We start from the raw sequence: 15,708 nt of genomic DNA, 5'->3' as shown, positions 1-15,708 counted from the left end.
GCTTTTTCTCCCCGTGTGAAGGAGATACTTCCAGGGAATGTTTCAAGGTCATATTTATAAATATGGTACTAGGGGAAAGGCAGAATTGTGCTTAATGAGCAGCTTCAGGGGCTGTGGAGCTGAATTAAACTATAGCAGAAAGAGAGGAGTGGGAAGACATGGAAGGAAGTGCATCATTCACTGCTGAAATCTAAGAACACTGGTGGACGAAAACCAACATCGTATGTTCCTCATACATTTGTAGGAGAAATATGGAAGTAATCAGTATTTTTCCAGAATTCCTATTTCTGTTGTAAAATACCACCTGCAGTGCTGTGAAAGTGAAGAGCAGTTTTTCTTTGTTAATCCGGTCTTGGGTTTATTATTCTCACAGGCTTAGGCTGAGAAGAGAGATTTTGTTCTTAAGGTATTTAGAATCTTTGTTTCGACTTCTCCCTCCAGACATAATTCCTTCTGCACGACTATAGTCTGTGATTCTTAGAAAAAATTCTGCTGTTATGGGTAAACATGGGCATAATTACTTTCCTCTAAAGTCTGGTAAACAGTAAACTAGCAAGCATCATATGGGATGGGATTACAGCCGAAATTGACAGCTGATATTTTCAGGATTTTCTGCTAGGTGCTATATAGGTTGCTAGCCATAGGATATTTCTCAGTTGTAGTATTGGCTGTGTCACACATGGCTGACTTTATTCTAGGAAGTCATTGGGTGCCTCTGTAGCACAGTTCACCCATAAAATTGTGTACCTTTGAGGGAATTGACTGCTGCTGTAAGTGCTTTTGAAAACCTTGCTATAGAGTATAAAATGTTAATCAGACCATAAGATGATTCTGGAATAGTAACATTCCCACTAGCAGAAAAATGTAACTGACAGAGGATGTGATCTGACTACACCAGGCGCTGGTGTTCTTGCTTGTTCACCACACGCACAGCTTGAGTGTCTGGAGCTCTGACCTGAGGTTTCAAGAAGCTGCTAAGAAATACCTGAGGTTAATATAAACATGGATGATTTGGACTGGGTTGTGTAGCTGAGAAGACACATTTCTAGTTTCATATAAAAGATGATAAGAACTGCTCAACAGATAAATCATTATGAGATCATTGACAGGTTATCTCCAAATGAGGTAAGAATGCAGAAACTGGAGGCTGGGAAGAAAAGGAACAAATACAGCTTTACTCGGGGGTGTGACTTAAGGGCAGCATACCATGACTGGAATATTAACAGACTGTGGCTAGTTAGGAATTGTGGGCCTGTAAGAAAAAGGGAGGTAGCGTAGGCTGGTAGAGCAATGGTCGTGCACATCTGCCAAAGTCCCAAAGCAGTGGAAATAAACTTGTTAAAGGTTCACAGCTACCGATAAGTAAAAGGAGAATGCAATGCTGCTATGGCAGCAGCTTTGCATCGATGCTACCAAGTCAGGTAGATAAGGCTTCTTCAAAAATCAGGCTTGCCCTGTCTCTGGGAACTGGTTTATATATGTCAACATATTTGAGCAATTAAAAGACTACTGCAAGACAAGCTGCCTAAAAAAGTTTAGGAACATGCAGCGAGCAGCATCCATTTCTTGTGAATAGAGGTTTCCAAGTTTTGACTCCTGCCAATGTAGAGTATTGTGACATACTGGGAAGAGAGAAGGCAATTTAATCACAAAGTGTGAGCTGTGCAGAAGATGGATAGGCAGCAGATTGGACAGCAGCGCGATAGAATAGACTGAACTGGGAAAGGGGTAGGCTGCATCCAGCTCAGGAAAGAAGTGTTCAGCATTTGTTGTTTCCTTAACGTGTGTTCAGAAAGGAAGCACAGACTACACAGCACAGATCGAAGTTGAGAACGTAGGAGGTGAGTGATCTAGCAGATTGTCTTTGCTGACCTGAAGCTCAGGAAAGAAGTGAATGGGAATTCAAAGCCATGTCAGATTCCAAAGAGCAAGAGTATAAAGTAGCCCTAAGTAAATATGGGTGGGTGAAGGCAGAAAATTTAGAGTCGGAATAGCTGTCTAGCAAGAGCTAGGGGCTAAAGGGCAAGAAAGATGCCTTGTTTAGGTATAGAAGTAGCAGGAAGATGACCAGGAAAATTGTGTATGCCACTCCTTCAGGAAAGGAGAGTTGTCAGAAGATGTTATCCGATACCGTTTTCTTCTGATATCAGAAGATGTTATCAGAAGAGGCCTGGCAACTGTTTTCCAAGTGCTGGAAGAAAAGCCACTAAGGAGAACTTTCTTAATTGATCAGACTGGTAAGCCCTGCAGTAGTGGTCAGAGAGGGATGGTACAGCTTTACATGAGAGTCTTGAAAGTCAAACACAAAATTGTCAGCATTGGATAGAGTGCTTTAGTTGAGCCTTTCTCCTGCTGAGGAGAGAGGCTAACTAGATGGCCCCTGCAAGGTCTCTTTCGTTCTGTATTTATTATTCATGAATATATGGCATTTTTGTCCCTACAGGAGAAAGGGCTGTGGAGAAAGATGCGGCGAATGAAGAGACGGGACGCAGCTTGATGCAAGCAAATGTCAGTTTATTGTACAGAAGCACGAGGTTATATACACTTTCAGAAGCTGCGCGTTTTAAACAGATTGGTTCTTGAAGCTAAGCATTGCATCCTAGGCAATCCCTGACTGGTGGTTAACTGCCATCAATTAACAGCAAGCTGTTACCTTTCCTTGGCGCCATCCTTGGCGCCATCCGTCTCCCACTCCCCTGTGCTCTGTAAACACGTCTCATCATGTTAATTGTTGTCTAGACAAGCTTGAGCACATTCCCCTCAGCTAACTGATTGCCATGCATGGTCCTGGTTTCCAGCCCGCTTCTGCAGAAAGATGAACCACATGAGTATGACCTTAATGGTGGCTTTAGAGATGATGAGGAAGAGGTGTGCAAACCTACCGATGAAGACTCTGACTGGGAACCAAGTTCAGAAGACAAGGATAACAAAGATGTTGAAATGCTTTTGCAAGAAGCGTCTAGATTTGTTAGAACCAAAAAGTAGCCATAGGGGGACAGCATTACGAATGCCCAAGCTGGTTATGTTAAAACATGAATGTGTAAGGAGGGGAATTGCTTTGAAAGCTATTTTTTCCTCAGTGATGTAGGCACTGCAGGAGGATTTTAGTCAGCGAGGGGATTCAGCAGTGTCTGTCTTTTCCATATGGGTTTTTTGTCTTATTAAGTGGTGGAGCCAGAGAACTGAGCTCTGAAAGTTTTTTGTGTTTCCTGCCCCCCCCCCCCCCCCCCCCATCTATTTCTTATGTTCTTATGCAACACCATTGGTATTTCATGGTTTGAAACACAGTTTTAAAGGTTGTTAATGCTTCATCTTCCTGTGCTTGAAATAAATGCTGGCATTAGGAAAGCCTTTTCTTTTGCTGAAGCACAGTATATACTGTGTTGGATGAAGGGGAGTTACACTGCCCACCTGCCATATCACAGATTAATTCTTGGCCATCACTGGGGAGTTTGTCTAAATTTTGTTAACGTTCTTTTGAGTTAGTGCAGTGCTACTGGCTTTCCTCTTTGGTGTCATTTCTTTGGTTCTCTTGATTAATACAGATTAAATACAGATTAATACAGTTAAATACAGAATGTGTAAATCACTTGAGAACAGTATATCAGTGTATCGAACCGCATACACACAGTGACTATGGTGTATTTGCTGTAATTACAGTAGGACCTCTTTCCATGCCTGTACCTCACTGGAATTACATTCAGTTTACAACAAAGCTTAAGTCTTGATGACTGTATTTTTGCACAATTAAACTTGTAACATACTGCGGGAAAAACGTTTGCCTGTGTCTCTGTGATTTCTAAAGACTGTTGAAGGATCTTGCCTTCTGTGTGTTTGCAGCACGCCTGAGCTTTCAAGAAAGTAAAAGTTTTAGTGTGTTTCAGGGCAGGTGACTGGAGCCATGTGAATTGTGTCCAAAAAGGTGCCAAATCTGGAAATTCTGCAGGGGAATTATTCTTGTGTGGCTCTGGCTCCCCTGGGAGCTGGAGACAGACATCCAAATACGCTCAAGCTTTTCAGCTGTGTGGCTCAGTGTGCTCTGCTTAAAATGAAATGGCTGTTGCTGCAAGCTGGCATTGGGTGCTTTTGGATGTGGGGACCATCTTCTGCCAATTGTGTGTCAGAAGCTTCTCTCAAAAATTGTAGATGTCAAAAATACAAACATTTATGATGGGGAACTCCTGCGAATTTGGAGAACATCAGCTTCTGTTGGCCAACGGCTTACTGTTTGCTCAAGTTATTCCATACAGAAAGAATCCATTTGGTGTTTTGTACAGTGATTTCTGTGACCATAACCTTCCTCAAGCTAAAGCATTCTGTATCACAGCATTAGTCTGTGAATGGCTATTTAAGCTGCTCACAGGAGCTACTAGCCTTTATTTTGAAAGCAGAAATAGCTTTTTATTGCTGGAGGCTCCCAGTCAGATCTGTAATCACAAAAGCACATTTGGAAGTAAATTTTGATGTTGCATGATAGATCAAGTTTTATTACTGATACATCGGGACTGAAAAACTTGGGTATGACCAAAGCAGCACACTGGGACAGTCAAAGCCGTTGTGAGCTGCTCTGTGCTGGTAGGTTGAAGTTCTCTCTGTTGAAGTGCATTTCCCTGTTCTTGTATTCTTTCCTTAAGAGCAGGATGCATTTTTATTCTTCTGGCAGGATGAATTGGTAACTCCAGGATACTGGAATACTGATTGAAACTACTCTGTTGGAGATACAGATGAGAGTACCCGGGCACTCAGGAGACCCTGAAAATTTTCAAGTTACCCAGAAAGGCAGAGGGTAACGTTTCACCACGTAGACTCTGCATCACATTACCCTGTAATACATGCTTATTTGCTTTGAAAAAAAGCAACTGGTGAAATCTTTACCCCCCTGCCTCCTCCCCAGAAAATCCATTTTGAAATACTGTACTTCAAATGAAGTGAGTAGGAAGTGCTTCTCTCCAGCTGCCACCTGAGAGGGTACCCATCTGTTTTAATAATATGGCTAAGATGTGCAAGCCTCTGTTCCTTGTGTGATGGGGCGCAGACCGTAACTCCTCCCTCCTTTTATCTTGTGGTGCTACAGACTGCTCTCAAACTGCCCCCAAATTCTCCTTCCGTAACACCTCAAATGCATTTCCTTTGCTTCACTGAAAGCCTGGTCAACACAGAGTGCCCTCAACCCAGAGCATGGGGAGAAGTTAATTACTTTTTGATTTGTAGCATCCTTTTAAATATTTAAAGGCCCTTAGACAGCTCTTCTGTTAAGAAGATGCTGATGTTAAACAAGTCCATTCACCCTATGATTAATCCTGTGAGACCCTGTTTCCTGAAGCCCTGACCCTTCTTAACCATAGCCTCTGGCTGCTTTCTCCTTGGCTTATGTCTTTCTGGAAGAGTGATCCTCAGAAACAGACACTGTTTCGGGTGAGAATGACAGGAGACCCCAGCCCAGGCATGATCCTGGGAGGGGTTTTCCACCGACGGTCAGTGATTGCAGAGACAAACCTCTGCTGGCCTGTTCATGGGCATGGCAGGTGAGGGGGCGCGGAGGCCGTCTGGGGTCCGTGCCCAGGTACCTGCCCTTGACAGGGGCTTAGAGGAGGGAGCTGCTCTGCTGCTCCTGTTGCACAGTCCTCTCTTTATTGCCATTTTTTGTTGTGGTGGCCCGAATACACGTAACTCTGGGATAATGACTTAATCTTGGAGTGGGACCTGAAAAGGAGTTCTTTAGTTAAACTAATGTGATTTCATTTTTAAACTAAAGGAATTTATTTTCAATTGAATTTGATTTTTCTCTGCTTTTCTTGCCTCTTAGTTCTTTACCATCCTGCCGTGACATCTGGGCAGACAGCAAAGGAGTAAGAGCTTTCCATAGGCTCAGCCGTGGATTCTGACAAAGTTTATTGCAGGTTTCTTCCAAGTTTGTCCCCCAATAGTTTTGCTCAAGGGAGTCACCGTGAGCGGTGTTGATGCTGACAGGGAAGCACGTTACAGGGCTTGGCTGAGTCCCCTCTCCCTGCAGTGGGGTGAAGGCCCGCTGCCCTCCCTGTGGCCGCCTGAGGAGGCCTCTGTGGACGCGGTGCCCTCTGCAACACCCCTGCTGTGTTCTTTGACCAGCTCGTGTGGCCGTCCCCTTGTGACCAGGCTCCTCTCGGGGAAGGAGTCGAGGGGGACTCAAACCGGGCCCTGAGGGGGCCCCTCTGCTCCCGCCCCGAGCTGTGCGCGGCCTCCGCAGCCCTGAGCCTACCGCCCCCCGCGCTGGGCCTGTGCTGGGCCTGGCCGGGCCCGGGGCTGCCGGCGGGCGGGCGGGCGGGCGGGGGGCCAGGGCGCTCGCCATTGGCTGGGCCCAGAGGCGTCGGGGCCGCCGGCCAATGGGGTGGCGCCTTGTCACAGGAGAGGGAATCTGAGGGGTTCCCCGGAGCGCGTCTGCCTGTTGCCAGGGCACTGCGCCTCAGCGCCTCCCCGCGGGCGGCTGCGGCCGGCGGGCGCTGCTGCCGCCGCTGTGGCCGAGCCGCCCCTGCCCGCGGGGGGAGCTGCCCTCGGCGGGGAGCTGCCGCGGCCAGAGCTCTTGCCGCAGCGAGGCATCGGAGCCGGGCTGTGTCGGGACGGAGCCGCCTCAGCGAGTCCTCCCCGGGACAGGCAGGAGCTGGTCTGCGGCTTGGGACTGGGGCTCGCCCCAGGCTTGGCTTCAGGTGGGGTTCGGCCGGGGCTGAGGTGCGGGGTTACGGGGGCTGGGTAGGAGCGGGCGGGCGAGCCGAGCCCTGCCAGGCGGGCTCTGCCGCGGGCGCCGCTGTCTCTCCCCTCCCTCGGCCCGCCAGAGCTGCGGGCGGGCTGCTCTGGCCTCCGGCCGGGGCCGTCGGCACCCGCTCCGCTCCGGCCCGGGCCGCCCCTCCCCTCCCCTCCCCTCCCCTCCCATTGGTGGGTGCGAAGCACGCGCGGCTTCGGGAAACTTCGGGCGGCACCGGCCGGTGCGAGGGGCGGGTCCTGCCGCGCGCGGAGCTGTCGTTAGGACGCGGCTGCGGCGCCCTGAGGCGGCAGCGCCCTGAGGCGGCGGCGGCGGCGGCGGCGGCGGCAGTTTCGTGGAGGACGGCCGGGTGAGCCAACACCTTGTCCGGCGGGACTGGCGAGGGGAGAAAGGCGCTTTTCCCCCGGAGCGGGCGGCGGGCAGCCTGCCTGCGGGTCTGGAGCCTGTGCCCGGCCCTGCCGTGAGGAGCCGGCACGGTGACAGGCCCCGAGTGTGCGCCGGGCTGTGGCGCTGTGTCACGCCGGGTGGTTTAGCATCAGGCCCCGCGGTTCAGAGGCTGAGCACTGGAGATAGGGACCGGGGACCTCTGGTGCTGCCAGTTTCCACCTCAAAAGAGGCCGTTGAACGCACACCCCCCTTGGCATTTGAAAACTAAACGGAGCTGGTTATGGATGTGCTGTTGATGTGAGGGGCAGCTAAGATGGTTCATGGGCACCAGTCCATTCAGAACCTGTTCTTCAGGCAGTTCTTCATGTGGAATAAATGAAGCCTGGCCCATGCCCTGCGCTACACCCTGGGGTGCATGTAGAAACGATGCCAGGGTTTTGTGCTCAGGGAGCTCCAGTCTTCCTGTGCTGGCTGTGGGGAGAAGGGTATGTGGATCACCCCCGAGGCAAGCAGGAGCTGCCTGAGCAGGCTGAATTTAGTGCTGCCCAGCTTTGTGGTGCTCCGTGTGTGTGAGTAGGTGGTGTGGAGTGGTCTTTTCCAAGCAGTGTCAGAAACATGTCTTTGCTTATGGTGTGAGTGCTTGTCGCTCTTCTGTCCCTGCTGCTGGCAGGGGGAGGAGGTAACTCGCTGCCAGGGAGACCCCCCTGCCCTCGTATGCATGAAGGTGTTGCAGGATTGTGTCTAAAGTGCAGTGGCTTGCTCACTGCTTTCCCTTTAAGTCTGCATTTACAGGATATGCTGGATTGTGGTGTTGGGGCCCAGAAATTAATCTCGGTACTTTATTTTTCTTCTGGAACAGACTGTTAAATGCCATGCAGGGACAAGCCCTTCCTCCCTTGGCCTTGAGAATGTCTATGTCCCCTGTAAAGGTAGTATATATTTAACATAAAGACTGAAGAGGATAGCTTCTTCTCAACTCTGTTGCCCACAAAGTTGACTGATCCCTGTGCAACAGCAGTGGTCTGGGAAGAGATGCGGCATTTGTGTCCCTGTGAGGTGTAGCCTGGCTAAACGCAGGCAGCATTTCCATTCTGGGAATGGTGTAGTGCAGTTCTTTAGCACAGTAAAACCAGTGAGAAATGAGGAATTTCCCAGGAAGGCCTAGGAGGTGATGAATTTGGATGCATTCAGGAACTTTCCTGCAGCTTCCTAGGAATTATCTCTGTACGGTTGTTGGCTGGGTATTTCTGACTGAGGATAAGAACAGCTATTTCAGTGCTGTTTTCTAGAAGTGCTCACAAGGGTTTTGAAGCATGTGAGGAGTGCGTCAGCATGAGGTCCTGGAGGATGCTTGAATGCCCAGCTAGTCCTTCACAGAGTGGCTTTGTTGGGTTCCTCCACTGCCTGGCTTTCCTGGGGAGTTCACCACCTGGATTTTCTGGGGAGCTTCATTCACTGTGTATCTGTTTAGTAGTGCTTCATCATCCAGCTTTTATTAGAGTGCATCACCACACAACGCTGGTGAGGGGCTTCGCTGCATGGCCCTGGAGGAGCCATTCTCTTCCTAGTTTCTTTGGGGTGATTCCCCAGTTGGTGTTTTTTGACAGTTCCATTGTGTTTCTTGGTGGTCTTGGAGCCCTTCAGCATACTGTGCCAGAGGTATTGGTGTGGTACGGGATATGGTATGGAACTGGCTGTGGTACTGTGTTCTATGCATTACTTTGACCGTTGTGTTGCATTTTGTATTGCCGTTAGTGTATGTATGGTGTTTTGGTTTGGATGGTAAGGTGTATTTTGTATGGTATAGTATGTGTGGTATGGTATTGTGCCTATGGTAGGTTATGCTAGTGTACGGTGTTTAGGGTATGGTGTTTAGTTATATGGTATGTACCGCATGGTATGCATTGTATTGTACAGCATGTATAGTATTGTTTGGCATGTATTGTATGGAATATAATATGTCTTGCATGTATGGTATCCATTGTATGGTATGGTATAGTGCGGTATGGTATTTTCTATTGTATGTATTGTATTTTCTATTCTATGGTATGGTATTTATATTTTGTATTGCACTGTATGTATTCTGTGTATTGGTTTTATGTACTGTGTTGTGTGTATCTGTATGTATTGTATGTGTAGTATCATATTGGATCGTATGTACTCTTTTTATATTTTTTCTGTTAGTGTGTTAGTGCATTGTGTTGTGTAGTACTTCTACTGTATGTGTTGTATATTTATTGTATGTATTGTGTGGGAATTTTGTTGTTAGATGTACTGTATTCTCTTGTGTGTTTTATTGTATTTTGTGTTCTATTGTATACTACTTTTTCCATTCTGTGTTGTGTTTTGTATTCTGTGTTTTCTTGTATTGTGTTGCATGGTACGTACGGTGTAGTAGATACCCTGTGAGACAGACCATACAGTATGTACCATATTGTACTGCAGGTTGTTTTGGATTGTATATTGTATTGTGTATTGCCTGTGTTGTGCAGAATTCTATGCATTGTGTTGTGTGGCATAGTATTACACGCACAGTAATATGTATGTATTGTTTCTTGTGGTCTGTATTTTATTGCGTGGTATGGGTTGTATTTTGTATTGGACTGTATTTTGGGTTGCATGCGTTTCCCGTTGTATGGTTTGGTATTGCATAGATTGTATTTTGTGTTGTGTGTCATGCACTTCTGTGTGTGTTGCGTGTATGGTATGTATAGTATAGTCTTGTATTCTGGGGTATGCCCTGTATTTTCTGTTGGATGGTTTGTAATGCCCTGTCTGCATGGTATTTGACACTTAGTATTTCCCGTCTCTTGTGTGTAGTGTTGTATTCTCTCTGTGTTGTGATGTGTGTTTTAGGATGACGTGTATTGTATTGTGGTTTGTATGGTGTGGTTTGTCATAAATTGTGTGGTATGTGTGGTGCTGTATGATTTCCTGTGTTGTTTGGTATGTTTTGTATGTACTGTATTTTATGTAGGGCTCTTGCATTGTCTCATATGTATTGTATTGTGCTTCAGTTTGTGCCATCTTGTGTGCGGTTATTTGTGTTGTAGCGTGTATTTTCTGTATTGTATGGTATTTATGTATGTAATCTGTTGGCTTTCTTGTATTCTATAGGTTGTATGGTATTTATTATGTTTATTCTAGGAATTGTACTGTACGTTTTGTATGTCGGGTATGGTATGGAATGTCTGGTGTGTATCTTGTTTTGTATTGTATCTGGGGTGTGTATTGCAAGTTGTCTGAGGAGCGGCAGAGGGAAGTGGGGTTGTATAGCTCGGTGGAATTATGTGACCTCATGTGACCCTGGAGGAGCCCCTAGTCGCTTGGTAGCGGAGGAGCTGGTTCTTGCACCCCCGCAGAGGAGCCCTTCATTGCAGTGCCCTTGAGGAGGCCTTTATTAGCTTTGCACGGGAGGAGCCCCTCCTTGCGCCGCCCCAGAGGAGATCTTCATCACGCTGCCGTGGAGGAGCCCGTTGTTGCCCCATGCCTGAGGAGCCCTATATTTTGCCTCCTTCTCAGACCTGTTCATCGTGCTGCCCAGGCCTCCTTGCAGCCCTTCGCTGTGCTGCCCCAGAAGCATTGGCTGTAGTGTGGGATGTGGTTTGGCATTGGGTATGGTATTGTGTGGTCTGCGTTGTTTTACGTTAAGCGTGATATTGCATTTTGTATTGCCTTTCCTGTATTTGCAGTATGGTATGTATAGTGGTGGGTTTTTTTAGTATGGGAAGGTACATTTTTTTATGCTGTAGGATGGCATGGTACGCTATTACAGGGTATTTCAGGTATGCTGTGGTATTTAGGCGATGGTGTGGGGAACGGTCTGGTATGTATTGCATGGTATGCATTGTAATGTATGGTATGCATGCCTTTTTTTTAGCAGGTGTGGTATAACTGTAGCATGTATTGTGTGGTATGTAATCTAAGTCCGGTATCTATGGTATCATATGGTAAGGTATTGCATTTTGTATGTATTGTATTTTCTATTGTATTTATATTTTGTATTGTAGTGGATGTCTTATGTGTATTGAACTGTAGGTTTTGTACTGCATGTACTATGTAGTATCCATGCAATGGAATGGATTGTGCTTTCTGTAGAGAATTCTTTATGCAATGTATTTCCTGTGTTCTATGTGTCCTTTGTAGAGTGGGGTGGGTTTTATTGTATGCTGTGTAATATGGTATTTACTGTGCAATAATGTGTTCTACCCTAATGATTTATAACAGTCTCTTGTTTATCTTATGCAATGTGTAGTATTTCGTATTGCATTCTGTATTTAGTATTTTATTTTGAAATCTGTAGTATATGTCCTGTATTATAACTTCCATCATATGTAATGTAGTGTAGTGTAGTTTTTGTATGGTGTTTTGCGTGTATTCTAAAGAATGTGTTCTGTTCATGGGTATGTATTCCACGACCTTTGTCAGAATTGTATATTGTGCTGTATTGTTTTGGTTTTGCGTGGTTTAGTGCTTATTGTACTGAGGGTCTCTTGAGCTGTATCTTGTATTTCCGGCCTAGTGGGTATGGTGTGCGTAGGGTTGTATTTTGTATCCTATGGTACGTCTTGTGTTTTCTGCTGGGCTGTTTGTACTACGTGGTATGACGTATTGTATTTCAAGTCTGTTCTTTCCAGCGTGGTATGAGTCGTGTTGCATTGCGCTCGCACCACCCCAGAGGAGATGCTGATAGCGTTGCTCCTGGAGAGCCCCCAGTGGCGCCGCCCCGGAGCAGCCCTGTAGCGCAGCGCCGCAGGGGAGCGATTGGTGGCAAAGCGCCTCGGGAGCCCCTCGTCGTGCCGCAGAGGAGCAGCCCTTTGTTACGCTGCCGAGGAGGAGCCGATGGTGGCAGCGCCCTGGAGGAGCCATTTGTTGCTTTGCGCTGGAGGAGCCCGTGCTAGTGCCGTTGCGCAGGCGTCCTTGTTGTCGCCCCGTCGGAGGAGCGTGTCTTGGCGCCTCCCCAGAGGTTGGCTTTGTGCCACCGCAGCAGAGCAGCGGTTAGCAGGGAGCGCCGGAGGAGCAGTTTGTTTGATGCCCAGCTCTTCTTGGAGCCCCTTTGGTGCAGCGGAGCAGCTGTTGGTGGTGCCATGCTGGTGGGGCCCTTGGTGGTGCAGCATTGGAGGAGCCCCTGATGGCTTGGCGGCAGAGGAGCCCTTTTGTCTTTCCGCTCTGGAGGAGTCCTTGGTTGCGCAGCCCTGGAGGAGCCTTTCTTTGTGCCGGCCCGCAGGAGCCGCTTCTCGTGCTGCCTGCTAGGGCACCTGTGTCAACTTATGTTGGAGGAGCCCTGCATCGCAGTGCCCCACGGGAGATCTTCCTGACGCTGGTGATTTGGTACGTACCCTAGGGTAGGTACTGTGGGTCTGGTCCCTGCCTGTGGTATCTCCTGTCCGGTCTGGGATGGTGTCGCATTGCAGTTGGCCTGTATTTTTCTACTGTGGTACTTGTATTTTGTATTGTAGCATATGTATTGTGTGTATGGAGTCGTAGTTCTTGTACAGTGTGTGCTGTATGGTATACATTGCATGGGATGGATTTTGTTTTCTGTGGAGTATTTTTTACTGTCTGTTCAGTATTCTGTGTATTCTTTGTGCTGTCTTTTATTGTGCAGGATGATTTTGATGGTATGTATTCGTGTTTTGTTTTCTGTTGTATGTTATATGTATTGCATAGTACCTTCTGTTGTGTGTCGTTTACTGGGTTTTGTCTTGTTTTGCCTGTATTTTCTGGTACGTATTGTCTTTTGCGGTATTTCCCGCCCAGATTCTGTTTCCTGTCTTGTCTTTTGCGTCTGGTTTTGTGCGCTGTTTCTGGAAGTGTCTTGTGACGTGCGCTATGGTTTGTAATGTACTGGCTCCTGCGATTTCTTCGGTGGTGTGTGTCTCGAGGAGAGGCTGAGGGAGCTGGGGTTGTTTAGCCTGGGGAGCCCTGCATCGTGCCAGCCCCAGAGGACATGTTCATCACACAGCCCAGGCCGTCTCTGTGGAGCCTTTCGTCGCCTCGCGCTGAAGGAGCCCTGAATGGCGGCACCCCGGAGGAGCCCTTTGCCAGATGTCACCGGAGGAGCCTGTCATCGCCGCATCATTGCGTTTGCTCTTTTGTATGGCGTTTGGTTTGGTGTATTTGATTGTACGGCATCTTCTGTGTCTCTTAAGTGGTCTGTACAATGTCCTTTGTCGGGGATGGGTTGTAGCAAGGGCGGGGGGTACATGGTGGAGCGTACTGTAGTTGGTTTTGTGTTCCGTAGTGCGTCGTCCTGTGTCTACTGAGTATTGCATGATCTGATCTGGACTGTATTTTGTGCTGTATGTATTGTTTTGGTTTTGCGTGGTTTAGTGCTTATTGTACTGAGGGTCTCTTGAGCTGTATCTTGTATTTCCGGCCTAGTGGGTATGGTGTGCGTAGGGTTGTATTTTGTATCCTATGGTACGTCTTGTGTTTTCTGCTGGGCTGTTTGTACTACGTGGTATGACGTATTGTATTTCAAGTCTGTTCTTTCCAGCGTGGTATGAGTCGTGTTGCATTGCGCTCGCACCACCCCAGAGGAGATGCTGATAGTGTTGCTCCTGGAGAGCCCCCAGTGGCGCCGCCCCGGAGCAGCCCTGTAGCGCAGCGCCGCAGGGGAGCGATTGGTGGCAAAGCGCCTCGGGAGCCCCTCGTCGTGCCGCAGTGGAGCAGCCCTTTGTTACGCTGCCGAGGAGGAGCCGATGGTGGCAGTGCCCTGGAGGAGCCATTTGTTGCTTTGCGCTGGAGGAGCCCGTGCTAGTGCCGTTGCGCAGGCGTCCTTGTTGTCGCCCCGTCGGAGGAGCGTGTCTTGGCGCCTCCCCAGAGGTTGGCTTTGTGCCGCCGCAGCAGAGCAGTGGTTAGCAGGGAGCGCCGGAGGAGCAGTTTGTTTGATGCCCAGCTCTTCTTGGAGCCCCTTTGGTGCAGCGGAGCAGCTGTTGGTGGTGCCATGCTGGTGGGGCCCTTGGTGGTGCAGCATTGGAGGAGCCCCTGATGGCTTGGCGGCAGAGGAGCCCTTTTGTCTTTCCGCTCTGGAGGAGTCCTTGGTTGCGCAGCCCTGGAGGAGCCTTTCTTTGTGCCGCCCCGCAGGAGCCGCTTCTCGTGCGGCCTGCTAGGGCACCTGTGTCAACTTATGTTGGAGGAGCCCTGCATCGCAGTGCCCCACGGGAGATCTTCCTGACGCTGGTGATTTGGTACGTACCCTAGGGTAGGTACTGTGGGTCTGGTCCCTGCCTGTGGTATCTCCTGTCCGGTCTGGGATGGTGTCGCATTGTAGTTGGCCTGTATTTTTCTACTGTGGTACTTGTATTTTGTATTGTAGCATATGTATTGTGTGTATGGAGTCGTAGTTCTTGTACAGTGTGTGCTGTATGGTATACATTGCATGGAATGGATTTTGTTTTCTGTAGAGTATTTTTTACTGTCTGTTCAGTATTCTGTGTATTCTTTGTGCTGTCTTTTATTGTGCAGGATGATTTTGATGGTATGTATTCGTGTTTTGTTTTCTGTTGTATGTTATATGTATTGCATAGTACCTTCTGTTGTGTGTCGTTTACTGGGTTTTGTCTTGTTTTGCCTGTATTTTCTGGTACGTATTGTCTTTTGAGGTATTTCCCGCCCAGATTCTGTTTCCTGTCTTGTCTTTTGCGTCTGGTTTTGTGCGCTGTTTCTGGAAGTGTCTTGTGACATGCGCTATGGTTTGTAATGTACTGGCTCCTGCGATTTCTTCGGTGGTGTGTGTCTCGAGGAGAGGCTGAGGGAGCTGGGGTTGTTTAGCCTGGGGAGCCCTGCATCGTGCCAGCCCCAGAGGACATGTTCATCACACAGCCCAGGCCGTCTCTGTGGAGCCTTTCGTCGCCCCGCGCTGAAGGAGCCCTGAATGGCGGCACCCCGGAGGAGCCCTTTGCCAGATGTCACCGGAGGAGCCTGTCATCGCCGCATCATGGCGTTTGCTCTTTTGTATGGCGTTTGGTTTGGTGTATTTGATTGTACGGCATCTTCTGTGTCTCTTAAGTGGTCTGTACAATGTCCTTTGTCGGGGATGGGCTGTAGCAAGGGCGGGGGGTACATGGTGGAGCGTACTGTAGTTGGTTTTGTGTTCCGTAGTGCGTCGTCCTGTGTCTACTGAGTATTGCATGATCTGATCTGGACTGTATTTTGTGCTGTATGTATTGTTTTGGTTTTGCGTGGTTTAGTGCTTATTGTACTGAGGGTCTCTTGAGCTGTATCTTGTATTTCCGGCCTAGTGGGTATGGTGTGCGTAGGGTTGTATTTTGTATCCTATGGTACGTCTTGTGTTTTCTGCTGGGCTGTTTGTACTACGTGGTATGACGTATTGTATTTCAAGTCTGTTCTTTCCAGCGTGGTATGAGTCGTGTTGCATTGCGCTCGCACCACCCCAGAGGAGATGCTGATAGCGTTGCTCCTGGAGAGCCCCCAGTGGCGCCGCCCCGGAGCAGCCCTGTAGCGCAGCGCCGCAGGGGAGCGATTGGTGGCAAAGCGCCTCGGGAGCCCCTCGTCGTGCCGCAGAGGAGCAGCCCTTTGTTACGCTGCCGAGGAGGAGCCGATGGTGGCAGTGCCCTGGA

At 48.6% G+C, this 15,708-nt stretch overlaps 1 protein-coding gene across 7 annotated transcripts in view; it reads left to right on the top strand.

The window, feature by feature from the left end:
* LOC130153868 (aprataxin and PNK-like factor) overlaps window positions 1-3,221 on the top strand; it is a 28,372-nt gene extending 25,151 nt beyond the window's left edge. For all 7 annotated transcript variants that reach the window (XR_008823521.1, XR_008823522.1, XM_056349256.1 and 4 more), the window contains one exon: window positions 2,444-3,221. Coding sequence is in view for 5 of the 7 variants with exons in the window: in XM_056349256.1 (XP_056205231.1) it covers window positions 2,444-2,583 (140 nt within the window). In the remaining 2 variants the exon portion in view is untranslated. The remainder of the gene's footprint in view (window positions 1-2,443) is intronic.
* The last annotated feature ends 12,487 nt before the right edge of the window (window positions 3,222-15,708 follow it).

This window comes from Falco biarmicus, chromosome 8 (genome assembly GCF_023638135.1).
Source record: "Falco biarmicus isolate bFalBia1 chromosome 8, bFalBia1.pri, whole genome shotgun sequence".
Classification (NCBI taxonomy): Eukaryota; Metazoa; Chordata; class Aves; order Falconiformes; family Falconidae; genus Falco; species Falco biarmicus.
The sequence above is the reverse complement of the archived record's forward strand: the minus strand, read 5'-3'. Positions and strand labels throughout refer to the sequence as shown.